The sequence below is a fragment of the Ursus maritimus genome, unplaced genomic scaffold (genome assembly GCF_017311325.1).
Source record: "Ursus maritimus isolate PB19 unplaced genomic scaffold, ASM1731132v1 scaffold_14, whole genome shotgun sequence".
Taxonomy (NCBI): domain Eukaryota; kingdom Metazoa; phylum Chordata; class Mammalia; order Carnivora; family Ursidae; genus Ursus; species Ursus maritimus.
The window spans coordinates 56,148,514-56,165,070 of NW_024423786.1; the positions used below are offsets into that span (position 1 = coordinate 56,148,514).

A 16,557-nucleotide genomic window follows, 5' to 3' on the forward strand; every position below is an offset into this window, starting at 1 on the left:
CTTCTACAAGGACGCTAAAGAAAATGCTCTTCACCCACCTCTTCAGCTATGGTACAATAAAGCAAAACAACAACAAAAACACTTGAGTCAACACAATGTCAGGGCTATTGGAGTTATAGCTGTTTTCACCTCCACACACATGGGTATGCCCATTTCCCCAAGGTCTTTGCAGACTCATGGACATACGGCCTCAACCAATTGGTGGTCAGGAGAGGAAACTCCATCCTAAGCTCCTCTTCCATTCTGATCAGGGGATCCCTGGAGGCAGCAGGAGTGATAGAGAGGCCTCCTGGGAGGTCTTTGTGTTCTCACTAACTAGCTCCTTTGCTTGTCAAATCTTGATGGGACCATGTAAGTAGCCACAAAGCAAACCATGTTGAACCATTTGTTGCACCCATGCCACAGTCCCTGCAAAAGCCCCTTCTCATCACTGTCTGTAAGCCCTCTCCCACCCCATTCTCCATGGCTCCTTTCTCTGGTGCTACCCCTAAGAGAGTCCACAGCACCAATGATCATTTATCCACCAGCAACCCCCACAGAGAAGTTTACAGTTCCCGTCTCTTCTGGAGCTTCGGATGGGAATGGACACTTGGACATCTCTACGTACATCTCAGCATGTCCCGAGTGGGGTGTGTCTTATCCCAGCAAAGCTACTCACTTCTCCCTCCCCTGAGTTCTGGGGACCACCTCTCCCAAAGCTGCTGTAGACCAGCACCCTACCCACCCCATCTTCCATCACTTCATCTTCCTTCCCCTCCTTGCTGGTCACCTTCAAATCTGGCCACTCACCTCCTTCCTCCTCTCCAGGGATCCCACTCACCCATTCCTGCTCCTGTACCTTCACCCCTTCCCTGGGCTAGTGGTGTTCTTGCTAACTCCAGGCCTGCCCCAAACTACCCATCTTTTCATGCAACTAGAGATATCTACCTAGACCAGGGGATCACACAGGGGTAATTCTGCCTCCAGGGGACACTGAGCAGATGTTTGGGGGATGTCTCTGGCTGTCACAACTGAGGATGCTCTTGGCAATGAGGGGGTGGGAGTCAGGGACGCTGCTCACCACCCCGCACAGTGCCCAGGATGCCCCCACGGAGCGTGACGACCTCTAGATGTCTGCAGTGCCCAGGGGAAGAGATGCTGGTCTGTACAAATATGATGGTGCTACCCCCTGCCTTTCAATAGCTCCTTACCACCCTCAGCACCAAGTTCAAAGTCTTGGCCCTGACTCTCCTCCCCACCTCATCACTCACTACCCCTTGCTCCCACCTCCAGCCACTCCATGTTTTTTCTGCACCCAAAGGAATCCTACACTTGATACAGCATGGAGGGACCCTGAGGACACTGGGCTCAGTGAGAGGAGCCAGACACGGAAGGACACATCCCGCCGGACCCCACTCCCAGGAGGTCCGCGGAAACAGGAGATGATGGGAGCCAGAGCTGGGGCAGGGAGTAAGGAGACCGTGCTTCCTGGGGACAGAGTCTCCATGTGGGGAGATGGAACGTTCTGGAGACGGAGGGTGGGGGTGGCCGCACGACAATGTGAATGTGCTTAACACCACTGAGCTGCATACTTAAAATGGCTAAGATGGTAAATTTCATGTTGTGTGTACTTCACTGCAATAACAAAATATTGTTGGGAGAAATCAGAGAAGAGCGGATAGAGCAGGAGTTTGTGCCTGTCCTTGTGAGTGTGAATTCCAGAAAGAGGGGTGTTTGGTGCTGGTGCAGTAACTCATGGAGCAGAAAACAGTAAAGCCATGGAGGCAACCGGGCTCCCTGACTGGGAAGTGATTATGAAGTACTAAATGGATATACTCAGTTTAGAGAACCTTCTAAACCCCTGTCAACTCCTCGAGGACAGACATGCACCTTCTGCCCCTTTGCGTTGGCCCCACGTCGCTGTAAAGTCTTTGCAAACTGTCGACACAAACAAGGTATTTGTTGCTTGAGTGAAAAGCTGACAGTTTTACCTACAAATAAATGGTCAGTGTGCTTATATTAGCTTTGGGAAAAGCTGGCTGAAGACCTCCAAGTAGCAACCTCTCTGGATTGCTTTATCTTCCATTTAATGTTGAGAAACAAAAGCTGAGGGCCAGACTGATCACAGGCCAATTTATCAGTCTCCAGTCATAAAGTCAAGTCACTTTAAAACCCAACTTTCTCAAAACACCCATATTTCTAAACCTGAGGTAAAGTTCATTTAGGGCTTAAAAAAAAAAAAAGTCAGCCAAAAAACAAATCTGCCTGTTTAGATGTATCTTTCCCTTTTCACTCAGATGTAATGGAGACAACCTGTCTCAGACAAGTGGGCAGTTTACTTAAGAGACAGCGAGAGTAAAGGGATGGAAGGTTCTAGAAGATCCTTGATGCCCTGAATCTCAGACTACAAAATATCTTCTAGAATTTTATTTATTTATTTATTTATTTATTTATTTATTTATTTATTTATTTATTTATTGCAAAGATTGGGGGTGGGAGAGAATGGACAACAAAAGCTGAGTGCAAAGAGGGAAGATAGCCGATTAAGAGAAAATAAGAGAGAACACAAGACGGCGATTACTGGCTTGCACAGTGACCTTGAGCTAAGAGAAACCCCTTGACAGGATGAGGCAGAGCTTACTTTTTTGAAAGAAACGTAGGAGGATAAGTTACCACCCGCGCTTGAGAGATACATGAGAACACCCCAGACAAATCTAAAGAATGAGTGTGCAGTTATAAAGTAAGAGAAACGAGCAGGCAAGAGACTTGCTGTCCCTAGTTACTGGAACGATCCGTAGAAGCTTCAAGAAGAACTGACACTGGCTCTACGATCTGCGTCGAGGTAAAGGGAAGGAAGGGCAAGGGTCTCTGGAGCGTGGAACAAAAGCCCAGAGCACGCAGAACTGAGTTGGGAGCTGTGAACACCAGCGTCTCTAGCTTGAGCCTGGGGCTTGACTGGCCTCCAGCTCAGAATACGTACACCACTGTCCCAGCGTTCTCTGGCCCAGGCCAGAGACAAAAATCCTGACACCCCTCCCAGCTCATCAGTGATGGGGTGACACTGAGCAAGTCACTCCCATTGGGGGTGACCAGTCCTCTCAGGTCATCTGGGACTGTTGTAGTTATAAGCTGAAATCAGGACTCCTGGTCCCCCTGTTCATCTGCCAGGAAGGGTCTGGAGCCATTCGGGGCTTCCCAAGGGAGTGCTGAGCAAGAAGATGTTGTGAGCTGAGCCATACTGGGAACAAGGCAGGAACAACGATTTCCAGCCTCCCAGTGATGCCACGGAGAGGCTCGGCTTAGGGCCAACGTGTCCTTAATGCCACTCTAATCCTTGCCAGCGACTGTTTCCAAAAAGAGGGCATGAGCCGTGGGTGCACAGCCTTCAGGGGGGACACCCAGCCCAGGGCCTAGGGTGAAGCGATTGGGATACTGGCCTCAGGGGCAAAGTTTAAGGGGGCCACCTAAAACCTCAGTCAGAATAAATATCCTCAGTCAAGATAAATATTTTTATATGCCATTTAAAAAATATAAACAACACCAAAAATATCCACAGCCAACCAGATATCGACATTGCACGCAAAGACAGGACCCGGCCTTACACATGCCCGACCATCACCCCCGTGCGATTCCCAGCCCTGTCGTGGGCAGTCTTTGTTAAAACGTTGATATTTTGCTTGTCGGGAATTCCTCTGCACTCACTTGATATTTCCCGAATATTGCACTACGGCGTCATTTCCCACAATCACTGAGTGTCCTCTTGCCTCACCTTAGTCTGGGTTTGGTTTTCTTCCCTGTACGTATTTATTTATTGTCACTTGCCTCCTTTTGTTTTCTTTTTGTGTGTTGCAGTGACTACATTTTCTTTAATTTTTAAAAAAATTTTAAACCATTTTAAGAAGATTTAATGAGTGTTTTTATGGCCTACCTGCAGGTACGTGCCCTCCCCTCCGTGATGCCATCCAGTCTTGTGGTTTGAATAACATCCCTGACATCTACCAGCTCCCGGCCACCCTCATCTTCTGAATTGCAGACTCAGGTCCAGCTGGCTGCTAGGACCTCCTCCTGGGTGACCCAGGGTGACCCCACCGGCCCTCTCCTCTTGGTGTTCACAGCCCTGGGCAGTCTCATCCCCCCAGGTGTGTGTGACTTGCTTCTACCCATTTGAATGCTGCAGAGCTGATGGGCTGTCCCTGTCGTGACTCTCTTGCATGATGTAAGACTCTGTCTTAGCAGACCGGAGCTGATGACCCCATCACTGGCTTGATGAAGTACGTGGCCATGTAGGAGAAGCCTGTGTGGCCTGTGGGAGCTGAGGGTGGCCAGCAGCTGACAGGCAGCCAAAGCCACGCCCTCTCTCATCTGCCCATGACCTGAATGGGTTTGGAAGGCCCCAGTCTGGCCTTCAGTTGAGAACGCGGCCCAGGCACCACCCTGATCACAGCCTCGTGTGACCCTGAGCACTGGGCCCAGCTAAGCCACGCCCAGACTCCAGACCCACAGAAACTGGAAGGTGTTAAATGTGAGCTGTTTCCAGCCACCACATTTGTGGTGATTTGTGACCATAACCCAGTGGCTGGCAAGCTGCTCGGATCTTACACACGTCAGACTGAACCCTGTAGCTTTCCAGCCCCCCTACACCTGCTCTTCCCACAGCCTTCGCCACCTCAGGCAGCACCTCTGTGCTTGTGATCACTCAGACCAAAACTCCTGGGGTCCACATGACCCCTTTCCACAGCTGCTATCAGTCTGCCTGGAAGTGGGTCAGGCCCCCAGTATATATCTAGAACTGGCCCGCTTCTGCCATGCCTGCCCTTGCGTTAAACAGAGCACCACCCAGGTCTCATCGCCGAGCTGGCTGCTTCCACCCTCAGCAGCTAAAAGCTGACTCAGGCCATGACCCACATCTGTTCAGTCCTGCCCATGGCTCTCGCTGAGGGCTAAATGCCTACGACACCTGATCCCACCCATTCTCTGCTGTCTGTCCTCGGTCCTCCTTCCTGCCTTGCTCCAGCCTCAGGGCCTCCTCATTGCTCCTCAAACATGCAAGGCACAATCCTGTCCCAGGGCCTTTGCATCTGCTGTGCCTGCTGCCTGCCGTACTCATCTATCTCCTCCACTCCCTTCCACGTCCCCACTTTGTCTGTTTTCTCCTGGACTGTGCAAGCTGCACCCATGGGAATAAACTGCAGGATGGTTTCTGCCGAGGTGCTGAGCCTGGACTTCCCTGTGTCCCTTTGGGACAAGAACAACTGGTATGTTCTCTTCATCCTTTAACTCAATCCTGCCCAAGAGAACAGTCCTCTCACTCCACGCTCTGGCCTCACGGCGACGGCTGTCGCTCCTCAGCAGAGTGAAAATCGGCTGGGACAAATGCCACAAGTAAGTAAACAGCATTTTCCACGTGGCAGGCACTGCGCTGAACAAACAGCTGGTTTATTACCCCTTCCAACGGGACCGGCTGTGCCTCGGTAGAAGAAGCAGAGAACGGGCCCCGGGCCACAGGACGTGGCAGCTTTACCCGTGTCCCTAGTTCCTGGCTGCTCCGCTCCGCGATGGAGCCTGTGCACCTCCCCTGGGCGTGAGCCAGCCTCGACGCCTCGCCCCTGACGGCGAATGTACCAGAGCGATGGGGCGGGAGTCACAGCGCAGCCACGAACCGCACGAGGCTGCTGCCCGGCCACCTGAGGCCACTTGCCGGGAGGATGCTCCCACGGCACCGTGCAGAGGCCTGGAAGTGGCCCCTCCGGCCCTGGCGGGTGGGCAGGGCTTTACATGAGGCCACCGGGCGGACATTCCCACTGCCACGTTCCCCAGCGGGACCGTCCAGATGAATGACCCACAGAAACTATGGTATATTTTGTGGGGGGTTGTTTTTGGGTTTTTTGTTCTTGAGTAAACCCTACTCCCAACATGGGACTTGAACTCACATCTCCAAGTTCAGGAGTCACACGTTCTACCGCCTGAGCCCGCCAAGTGCCCTACGAAATGCTGTCATCCATGAACTTCTGGAATAAGGTGCCCGTGGCATCTGCTCACCACCGTGCAGGCGCCGGCCGCCTGCGTTCTATTCTGCCCCAGGCTCCACAGCTCGCTGCTGGCGGCCCGTCTGGCCTCCTCTTCATGCCCCTCGGCGCCTCATCCTCTCTGCAGCGGCCCAGGGCCCGCCGCGAGTTTTCCCTCGCCTCCAGCACCGCTCGCACCAGCACCAGCTGGCTGAAACACTGGCCCCGCCTCTCCGAGGGGAAGGAGCGCGCTGGGGTCTGCTGTTTCCGAGCAGGGTCCGAGCAGGGTCCGCAGTCCACTTCAGTAAAACCCCAGAGGGCTCTTCGCCTTTGGCCCCCCAGCCCTCCGAGACGCCACGGGCTCTCGAACCCTTGCATCCCACGCGGCTTACGGAACAGGCGTCCCTTGTCCGCCCCGCAGCCTCTCCTGTTTCTCCCCCGCCGCTCCTGGGGCTCGGGCCTTGCCAGGAAAGTCCCCCACCGGCCGCCCCCACTTCATGGAATAAATCACTCGCAAGCCTACAGGAAATTTAATAAGCTCGGGCTCTTTTTTTCCCTTTTCGTCTGTGGACTTTTTGTTAGCTTTTCATGGGAAGAGGTGTTTGTGAGAAAACTATTTGCAGTGATGATATCATGTACTCCCTTAGTTAGTAACACGCACAGAGGAACCAGGAGTCGGGGCCCCCGCAGGGCGCCAGGCGGGGGAGCTGATAAACACGGGTGATACCCGGGAAAGCGGATAAAGACTCGGAGATTAAAAAAAGAAACCTCCAACCACTTACAACTTGTGTAATTTAACATTAATACGGGTCCTAAAATGGCATCAGGGGTCTCAGACTGGAGCCCAAAACAGTAGGGAAACCTGAACAAGGTCGCTGAGAGCACTGTGCCCGTGCTAGTCCTATGGGTACGGAAGGCTTTAGCACCAGGGGGAGCTGGGCGTGGAGTGTGTGGGGACCCTCCGTGCCACCTCTGCAGTTAAAGTGACTCCAGAAATCATCGTTGTTAGTGAATAGAGGTAAAGTAGGAGGAACAGCAGAACCTCACGCAGGTAGGAGCCAAGCCCCAGGACGCGCCCTCTGAGCTGATTTCAAGGCACGTATGTACAGCGCATAGCTGGGGACAGCCCTGTGCCCATCTCCGCTTCTGTGGACAAGGTGTGCTATGGCCAGAGAGGTCATGCCTGACGCTGGGTGGGGCTGGCAGCGTCCGAGTAGGGACCCTGGGGGAGGGGGCGGCATGAGTACCCCCATCTTACAGATGAAGAAAACGAGGCTTGGAGAGACTCCCTGTGTCCCCCCCCCACGTGCCTCTCCCTCTCTCTGCCTGTCTCTCCGCCTCCCCTCCTCACACGCCATTCTTGCAATTCCGGGGGTTTCTCCCCCTTAGCTGGTGGCTTCTCTATCACGAAATGGCCCTGGCTGTCCAGGTGAGGCAGGTGAGCTGTGCAGACGGGGCGCCAAGGGCTCTACACCCACGCCGGGGGGCAGGTCTCAGCTCCTGGTGCGCCGGCCACACGCCTCGGTCAGAACCACACCGCTGCGTCCGCGTGCACCCTGCCCGTTTCTCCTTCCTGGACCCGCCTGGATGAGCGCGACACCCAGACACGTGCGACCACTTCCCCTGGCTCTGTTGTCCTTCCCCAGGATGGGCGGCACTCGCCTGGCCACGGCTGGAGAAGCAGCTGCCTCTGCCAGTTCGCTCTGCCTTTCCCGGGACCCCCGCCCCAGGGCCTCCGCTCGGCCACCGCCTCAAGGTGTCCACGGACAGCAGTGGTCACAGGAGCGGATTTTCTCCCTTCGGGCCACTCGACGCAGGCTGTTCCAAGAGGAGTCCCCAGACTGAGCGGAAGGCCGCCCAGCACACCGTCTAAAGGCCCTCACGCTCTAGCCTGCACGCCCTGAGCACTCACAATTCTGCGGACTGGGTGAACCTGGCACAACACACACGCTCGTCGAGCACGGGGCTCAAAGCCAGGACGGGCTTCAGGGCTCACGGGCTCCGACCACGCCTCACAGTCGCATCGGCACCGACCTCTCGCCTTTCGGTTCGGCAGGACAAGCGGGCTGTGAGCCGCAACGTCTTTCAGGGGGACTCCCATGGTCTAGCCATCCGATCCGCGTGGGCCACGGCTGACCCCGTGTTCCAGACGGGAGACTAGCGAGGAGGAGTTCATACACACACGACCTCCGACGACCATGTGCAACAGCATGCCCAATCTCCCAGTGCAAGCACGATCACACACAACCTCACACGCGGGGTCTCACATGCACCGCTCCAGCCAGGGCCACGGGCAGGCCGTGTAGGCTCTGGGTCCCCGGGGCCCGCACCCTCACGGCCATGGCCTGTGGTGCTGACACACAAAACGTGAATCCGCTTACCTGCCAGGTGCCCGGAGGTGGGCCCCAAATGGGCTGGAGGGCTTGTGTTTGATGGGAACACACGGTCCCCAAAGCTCCCACCACCGCCAGAGACCACGCCTTCCCGTGGGGTCCAGGGGGAGCGAGGCTGGCCCCTGAGCTGGGGGGTAGAGGAGGGCCCTGCCCAGCCAGCCTCAGCCAAAGCCCGTCCTGACGGGACTGCAAAGCCCTGGTGACAGCCTGTCCTGGGTACCGCACATATTCCCCCCGCTGTCAGACCTTTTGGCCGCACCTTTCCCAGGGTGACCCCAGCACCCTAGTCATGCGTGCAGCTCGGGCACAGAGATGCTGAGGGCCAGGCAGGGACGCACAGTGGCTCCCGGCCGGGGGCCTGGCAGCCCGGCAGCCCTGGCCAGCTGACCCGCGGCTCCTCCCGCGCCCCACACCTAGCCCCGCTCCGCCCCACCCGGGGATGGCAGCGCCTGCGGGTGTCCACGCACCCCGGGCCGTCCGCTCCGCCGGCTACACAGTGGCTCTGTGACCCGGGAGCTGCAGCAGGCAGAGGGGCCGCCCCAGCCCTTTCCTGAGACCCCGACTCACCGCGCTCCGCCGAGGCCGCCGCCGCCGCCGCCGCCGCCTCGAGGCCGAGCTGCCCGCACCAGGGAGCAGGGGCGGGGCCGGGAGGCACCTGGCCAGGGGGCGGAGCCGCCGCGGACTCCGCGGGGCATCCAGGTAGAGGGCAAAGCCGGGGGCAGCGGAGCCCGGACATGGGCCCGACCCTGGGAGACAGCTTGGGGAAGGGCTATGCGTGCACAACTGTGCCAGTTAAAAAATAAACTGTTCGCTCTGGAGGGAAGCCGGTGCTCTGCACGGTTCCCCACCTTAACGTTGGCGCCGCACGGTCACAAGCCATGAACCAACACCCACACTTTATTCGGATTCCTGGTTTCCCTACACACTCACACTGTGCTCCCGGCCCCTCGATCTTGAGGCCCTGGGCAGTGGCGGGGGGGAGGGCCAGCAGGGGGTCTGTAGGACACCCCTCTGTTGGGGTCTGGTGTGTTCCTCAGGGTCAGGCTGGGGCAGTGGCTTGGCCTCGGTTTTGCTGCACCTCCCACAGCCACACGGCAGCCCCACCCTCCCGCCCTGCTCACTCCCTCTGCGCTCGCCCGGAACACACCCTTCATTAGAACCATCATCTTTGCTCAAGACACTCTGGGGACATTTTTTTGAACTGCCTTCAGGGCCCAGCTGTCTTCCCACCATGGGTGGCAACGTCTTCATGCCCTAAGTGGGGGCTTACTCTTGTGGGAAGCACCAGAAGCCATGGGGAGCCACGCATGGTGCTGGAGAGGGAGCACTCCCTCTGGGTCCCAGCTGCCTGCAGTCCCACTTCCCGAACACATGGGAGCAGGCCCTGCAGAAGCAGCTCTCCCACATTCTGGCAGAAGACGCAGCTCCAGCCCCAGGGGGAGTAGACCAAGGCCGCTGGGCTCCAGCATGACGCCAGGACTCCAGGGCCAGTGGGCTCTTCCCACTGCTGTACCCTGAACCAGGATGCTGTGTGAGGGGCCGCCCTCCTCTCTCCCCCAGGGCAGCCACCACGGGGCTCTTTCTAGGACCCTTGCCCCCTCACCTTCTGGTGACAGGGGCCATGCCTTCCCCCACGTGGCCTGCGACCCCTGGCCATCCCACCAGCCATGCCTATCTCCCCACCAGAGGCCCCCACCTGCCTCCTCCAAGGTACCTTTCCTGACACCTGCCCCCAAAGACCGAGGCAGGTGTGGACGCGCGTCCGGTCCTTCCTCCCCAGGCTCAGCCACCTGGGCAGGGTGGGGTTGAGCCTCACACATGTGCCCTCCGGGGGAGTTGGGGGCCTGGAACACAGCAGGTGCTCAATGAAGACGGATGGAATGATACTTAATGAAAACTGTGTAAGCTCTGGAGCCCAGCACAGGAACATTGCCGTCCTCACAGCACGGTCCCAACTCTGCAGCTCCCACGTCCGGGCAGAGCTGTGCCCCACCGCGGAGCAGGAACATGGTCTCCCCCGCGCCTACTCGTGCCTCCCCCACCCTGTGACGAGCGTGGGGCACTCCCCGCCTGGGCACCGCTGAGCGCGCCACCCTCACGAAGCCAGGGCCCACTGCCTGTCCAGGGTGAGCAGGGCCAGCGGGCTAAGGCGTGCACCCAGCAGGGCCCCTGGCCCCGGCGGCCTGGCTGGAGACCCTTGGTCACCAGCACGAGCGCCCAGTGCTGAGCCCTTGGCCTTGGGATGGTCTTGGAGGAGACGCTGCGTCTCCTCGTCTCCGCTGGCCCCATGCAGCCTAGTGGCACGGCCTTGGAGACGCGCCTGCTCTCCCGCAGAGGACAGCTTAGTGGCAGGGCCTGGCAGCGGGGGGGGCGGGGGCAACCTCTGCAGACGCTCGCTCACAGGCGAGGCTATTCATGACCTGGGAAAACCACGTGGGACTCAACACCTCGGTGTCCTGCAGTGTCCTGGCTGTGGCCATGCCCATTTGCCACATGCTGTGACATGTGGGCCGCAGCAGCAGGGCCGACTAGGTGCGGCAGTGACCAGGGGGCCTGGAAGACCCCAGACACCGGTCAGCTGGCTCTTCACACCAAGTCCACCGGCCCGCGACAGGTGGTTCCCCTCCACGCGTCTTAGATCATCACGGAGAAGCCAGGCGGTTCCCCAGACACACGGCAGACCGAGTTCCTGCCAGGCCGCCTTCAACTCGCAAATGCCGGGAATCAGGAGCCCGGCCCCACACGGCTGCGGGCCACCACAGCAACGCTCCACACGCTGCTTCGGTGAGCCGGCAGGCGGCGTGGACTTACTCCCACACCTTGGTGCACCCGACCCCGCAGGCCAGGCCACAACCGCCCCGCGGGGCCTGGGCTCTGCCCTAGGCAGCACCATGGAAAGGACGACGGCCCAGCGGCGACTCTCAAAAGCTGTGTTTAATTGTAAGATTCAAACAGAAGCGAGGCAAAGACTGCACACAGAAACTTCAAGAACGAACATCCACCTTCGAATCCCCCGATGTTTGTCAAACACGGAAAACGGAGGGGTTCTGGCTCCTACGCCGACGTACGAAATGGCTTAGAAGATCGTGCGGGTCCGTGTGGGAACGGTCCGTCCAGACCCCGCAGCCCGGTCTGGCCTCCCCGTCGGGCGGCTCTCTGGGGCCGGCAGGTTCGGCTGGTCTCCCTCCCAGCTCCCCTGCCGCTTTAAGACACACAGAGAGGTGGACGACGTCTTTTTTTTTTTTGGAATAAACATCATTTCTCCCTAGACAGCACGGCTAACAAAGGCTGTGTGTGAGTCTGTCTGGCGCTGGTATTTTTTGGAATGGATCATGGTTGACCCCGTGCCTGCTGTCTGCAACCGAGCAGCGGACAGACGGGGAACAGAGCTGGGGCCGCGTGGCCGGGGGTCTGTGCCTTCACGTCACGTCAGTGGCAACAGCTTTCTTGAGTCCAGAGGCTGCGTGGACTGGCGCGTGCCATGGCGTGGGGGCCGCTCCCCACGGCCAGTCCTACTGCAGCATTTCCATCGTGACGTCTGGAGAACCCTATCAGTGAGGTAGAAGACAAAATGCCAGTTCCAGAATATTCTCCACGTTCCAGAAGCTCCTGGGTGGTTTAAATAAAAGGTGTGCTCGCCTGGCCGGTGTTGTTCCTAGAGGCCAGGCTGGGATGGGGTTGAGAGCGTGCAGATGCCGTGAGGAGGGTGGGGGGCCCCCCGAGTCCCTCTAAGCTGAAAGACAGAACGCAGCCCACGGGAAAGACGCAGTGCCGTGGACGGTGCGCCTGCGCCCGGCTGCCCCGCCGAGGGCCGTCCCGGACACTCAGACCCAAGAGGCGACACCACCGGAGTTCAACAAGGCGTGGCCGTTTATTAACAGGCGGAGAAGCTGGAGCACAGGCACGGCTGGGCTGATGGAAGAGGCAGGGCGGGGCCCATCCGCGCGTTCCTGCGGTCGCTGCCTGCTGCCCGCGCCACCCCAGACGCGGTCCGACCACGGCCAGCTGGCGGCACGCAGACCAGCCGGACTGCACAACGGGGCTCTGCAGGCCAGCGTGCGGCCGAGGCGCGGCGAGAACCTGAGGGAAGCGGCAGCGTGGTGAGCACCAGAGGCGGGCGGATCTGCGGCCGTGGGCGGTCGGAGCTGGCGTTCTGTCCTTGCCGAGGAAACACCGCGTTGACAGGCAAGACCGTGGAGCGGGGCGCTCGCGTGACGGTGACCTCATCGGCCGGAGGGGGGAGGGGCTCACGGCAGCCACGCGAGCTGGGAGTGGGTCTGGAGAGGGTCCGGGGTGCAGCTGGGCTCGGCTCGAGGAGGAAGAGCAGGGGCATCGGCCAGACCGGAGCACCAAGTTGGGGGGGCCGGGCAGGTCCAGTCTCAGGGTCTCTCGGCGCAGCAGCGAGGGCCCGAGGATCTGCACTACCTCCTAGGCCGAGGCGCCAACCAGGCTTGTGGGCTCGGGGGTGCGGCCCGCTGGGCTCGTGGGCTCCTGGGGGGGTGCTCCGGCCCCGGTCTCCTCGGGCACGGACACTTCCGGGGGCTGCTCCAGGGGCAGGGGGCACTTGGCCAGTTCTTCACCTGGCGGTGGCCGGGGAAGGCCAGTGTCAGAGTCCTTCCGAGGCTGCGGGTCGTTGGCTGAAGGTGGCGCCCAAGGAGACTGAGGTACGTCCTTCTGGAAGAGAAGAGGCCACAGTCAGGTGTGGGACGGGGCCAGGAAAGCCTCGGGGGCGGCCTGGGGCGGGGCAGGGCGGAGGAGTCAGCGTCCTGGAGGGTCCAGCTCCAGGCCCAGGAGCCACCTTCCCTCAGGACCACATACGACGGGCAGCAGGCGGACCACAGGACCGCTGCCCGAGGCAGAAACCCTGACTCTAAGTCTCTGGCTTGTTCCCCACCTCCTGAACCTTCCATAACTAAGCTACCTACTCTGTGGCAAGGCCAACAATCACTGGGACTGCGACCCTTTGAGGACGGAGGGCAGTGAAGCCAGAGTGCTTCCCCGAGGGCCCAGGGGAAGGCGAGAGGCCCCATCATCATGTTATGTCGTCTGGTTAATCGGGGTGACCTGGAGCCCTGCTCCGTTCAGCATCTCTAGGCCGGGGCGGAGAGGCTGCCTGTTTCCACGTCCACAACACATGACACAGTAACTCCATGCTCAACAGGCCCCACCCTGGGGGCCGCAGTCCCGCTCAGGAGCCCCCAAGGGCCCCTCGGAGCTCCCGTTACGGAGGGACTGCTCCCCGTGACTCACTGACAGGGCCATGGGAGGTCAGCACCACCCCTTGGGCATGGACACACGAGACCTCGTCTTTCCACATCGAGGGCACGATGCTACTCTAAGAGGGGCCTCCAGCCCTCTTCTCTCCTGGTGCAAAAACCAGCAGCAGCAAGACGAGCGCCATGAGCCCTTCACGGGAGACCCAAGCTGTGAGAGCGCCCACCCTGGAGAGGTGCTCCGGGACCCCCCGGGCTCAGCGCTGCGCTCCTGATGGCGCCAACAGCCGGAAGCCCACGCCCCGTCTGATGGGGTGTTCCCGCCCCTTGGGACTGGCACCTTCAGAGACAGGGCTGCTAGCACGGCCCTCAAGCCGCACCCGGAGGGACAGCCACCAGCGTGTCTCCAGGGCCACATGGACTCGACACCAAAGCAAAACCTTCTGGGAGCGGGGACCCTGACCACGGGACACAGGCTGTGGGGTTTAGTTGTGAAACTAGGAGGTTTTACTCAACTTTAATTCTAGTTAGGGCTTATTAAGTTATTACTGCTCGCAGACAGTCATAGCAAACTGGTATTCACCGCAAAGCCGCTGCCCGTCCAGAACATGCCCAGCTCCCTGCGCCAAAGCGCCAGGGCGCAGCTCGTCACCAGCGTGCAGGGCACCAGGTAGAGGAGGGCGGGCTGGCCACGCTGCATCAGGGCCAGCGCCATGAACGTCACCAGGAGGCCGATGCCGTAGGCTGCGGAGAGAGACGGGCAGCGCGTTACGTAGGTTGGCGGCCCGCAGCCCGGCACCGCCTGTCGCACGCACGCCAGAGCGGGACGGAGGAGACCAGGGCACCGGGAGGCAGAGCGTCACAGAGGAGTACACGGGGTGGTTGGGCGAGCGAGTCACGTGTCTGCACGCGCACGGATCTGCCAGCTTCCCCGGGGACGCACGCTCCCGCCCGGCCCTGCTGGGACAGGCAGCCAAGAAGGGTGGGCAGAAGACGGCCAGGAGCGACAGCGCGGCGGCAGTGAGGCTCTAGACCCAGAGAGGCCGCTAGAGAAGGGCCTGGGACCGCGCCTCAGTGTCCCGTTCTCTAAGCCTTCAGTTAGAAAGATAGTTCTGAACGCAGGCAACGTGTGTACAAAATTAGAAAGTCCAGTCTTCAGTAAGTGGACTGTGATCGCACAGAAGGACATTTTGCTCTCGGGAGACAGCTGGGGAGGCGGTGGGGCTGAGGGGTCGGCTCTCTGTCCGGCACGAACAGGGCGAGCGCGGGCTGACGCCAAGCTGAGCGCAGGCCACAGCGGCTCCTCGTCCTGCTGCTGCCACGGCGGCCTGAGCGGCCTCAGGAAGGAGCTGCGAGAACACAACCGTCTGTAGCCCGGTCTCTGGCACCTGCCCCCGCCCGTGGCTCCTGTCTGACCCTCGCCTGGCGCTCCGGGGGGAGAGCTCTATTTGTCACTTACCCGCGTCCTAAAGAAGTGGTTCAACAGAAGCCCACTACGAAGGAATAAAAGCGTTTGCTGCTATAAGACGTGCACGGTTTCAGTGACAACTACAGAACCACCTGACAAAAGGGGTCACACACGGAACCCCCGCAGCACCACTTTGAGGACGATCGCCGGGATGCGAAGCCCAAGGGGAGCTTCAGGGAGGTGAGGGGGACGCGGGGGTGTGCCCGCAGCCGCAGGAGCCAGGGCAGGAAGGGGCAGACGGTGACAGCCACACTTTCCGGAAGGTCAGCCCACATCATCCCGGGACCTCCCCTCAGCCAGGATGGGCTGCCCCGGCCACCCCGCGCATGACGAGGGGGTCACAGCGCCTCCCATCTGGTGGTGGGGAGCACACGTGCGCACCGATAAGCGCCTTCGGACGAGCTCGCAGCTCCTCCCGGAGGGCTGAGCAGAGGCAGGCAATCCAACCGCTTTGGAAAACGTTAAAAGCAATCGGGGCTCCAAGCAAAGTCACTTCTGCGTGAACGGCTTTGCTAACCAAAGAAACAAGCGGGAGACAAGGACAAAAGAGGGAAAACAAAGGCATACAAGGAACGAAACGCGGCCTCGAAAGTCATGGGAACGCGAGAGGAAGGGTACGAGGCGAGCCCATTCCAGGCCAGTCTCAAGGGCGCTTACCCACGGTGCAGGCCACGAAGTAGACCCTGGACGACTGCACCTGGATGTCGAACCTGTGGCAGTAGGCCACGAGCAGCCCTGCAAGGAGCAGCAGCATGGGTCAGGCGCCGGGCACGAGCCTGTGTCAGCCCTGTGCCTCCAGACGGCCGCACGGCCAGAGCACCACCGAGGGGGCGCGGTGCTGCCCGAGTCAGCAGCCGGGCACGGACCCCACAGCACAGAGGAGGGGCCCACCACAAGGGCAGCCACGCACCACATCCGTGCCACTAGGAGTAACACAGGAGCCCGAGGGGCCGCCCGACCCCACATGCTCTGCTCGGTCTGCACCCGCCAGCCCCCCTGGCTGGACACTCCCGGGGGCACTGACCCTGGAGCGGCATGCCCCCATACCTGGCACCAGGATGTCCCCGAAGCCCAGCAGGGAGAAGGGTCGGTCACATAGGGCCAGCGGCGAGGCGTTCAGTCTGGGTACCTTCAGGACCATGGGGAGCTGGGGGAGAGAGGAGGCAGCCGTCTCCGGGACCCGCCCAAGCCCTCCACTCTCCTCCAGGCAGCGCCTCGGCCGCGGGCCTGCTACGTACCTTCTCGTGGGTGGCTGAGTCTGAGGGCCCGGTCGCCACCTCCACCATGATGCTGTTCCCACTCTAACAAAGGGGGGCTGCGTCAGAGAAGGGAGCATGGGGGCGGGGGGGCCGCAGTAGGGCACGGGCGGGGATGCCCACCTTGGTCAGGAAGGGCGTGATGAACACGAAGAAGACATCGTAGACAAACAGCACCAGCAGCAGCAGCGTGCAGGCCTGCGGAGACGAGGTCCTGATGGCCGCACGCGTGGCGGGGCAGGC

At 60.0% G+C, this 16,557-nt stretch overlaps 1 protein-coding gene across 4 annotated transcripts in view; it reads right to left on the reverse strand.

Annotated features, from left to right (window-relative positions):
* Positions 1–11,293: 11,293 nt before the first annotated feature.
* Positions 11,294–16,557, reverse strand: part of SPPL2B (signal peptide peptidase like 2B) — a 17,921-nt gene continuing 12,657 nt past the window's right edge. For 2 of the 4 annotated variants that reach the window (XM_040629703.1, XM_040629701.1), the window contains exons 14-15: positions 14,174–14,334; positions 11,294–13,051 (exon numbers count right to left, since the gene is read on the reverse strand). In XM_040629703.1, the coding sequence (XP_040485637.1) occupies positions 12,806–13,051; positions 14,174–14,334 (407 nt within the window). In that variant the 3' untranslated portion in view covers positions 11,294–12,805. Of the gene's footprint in view, positions 13,052–14,106; positions 14,335–16,557 lie in introns of all 4 variants that reach the window. The other 2 variants (XM_040629702.1, XM_040629704.1) reach the window with 2 other exon arrangements.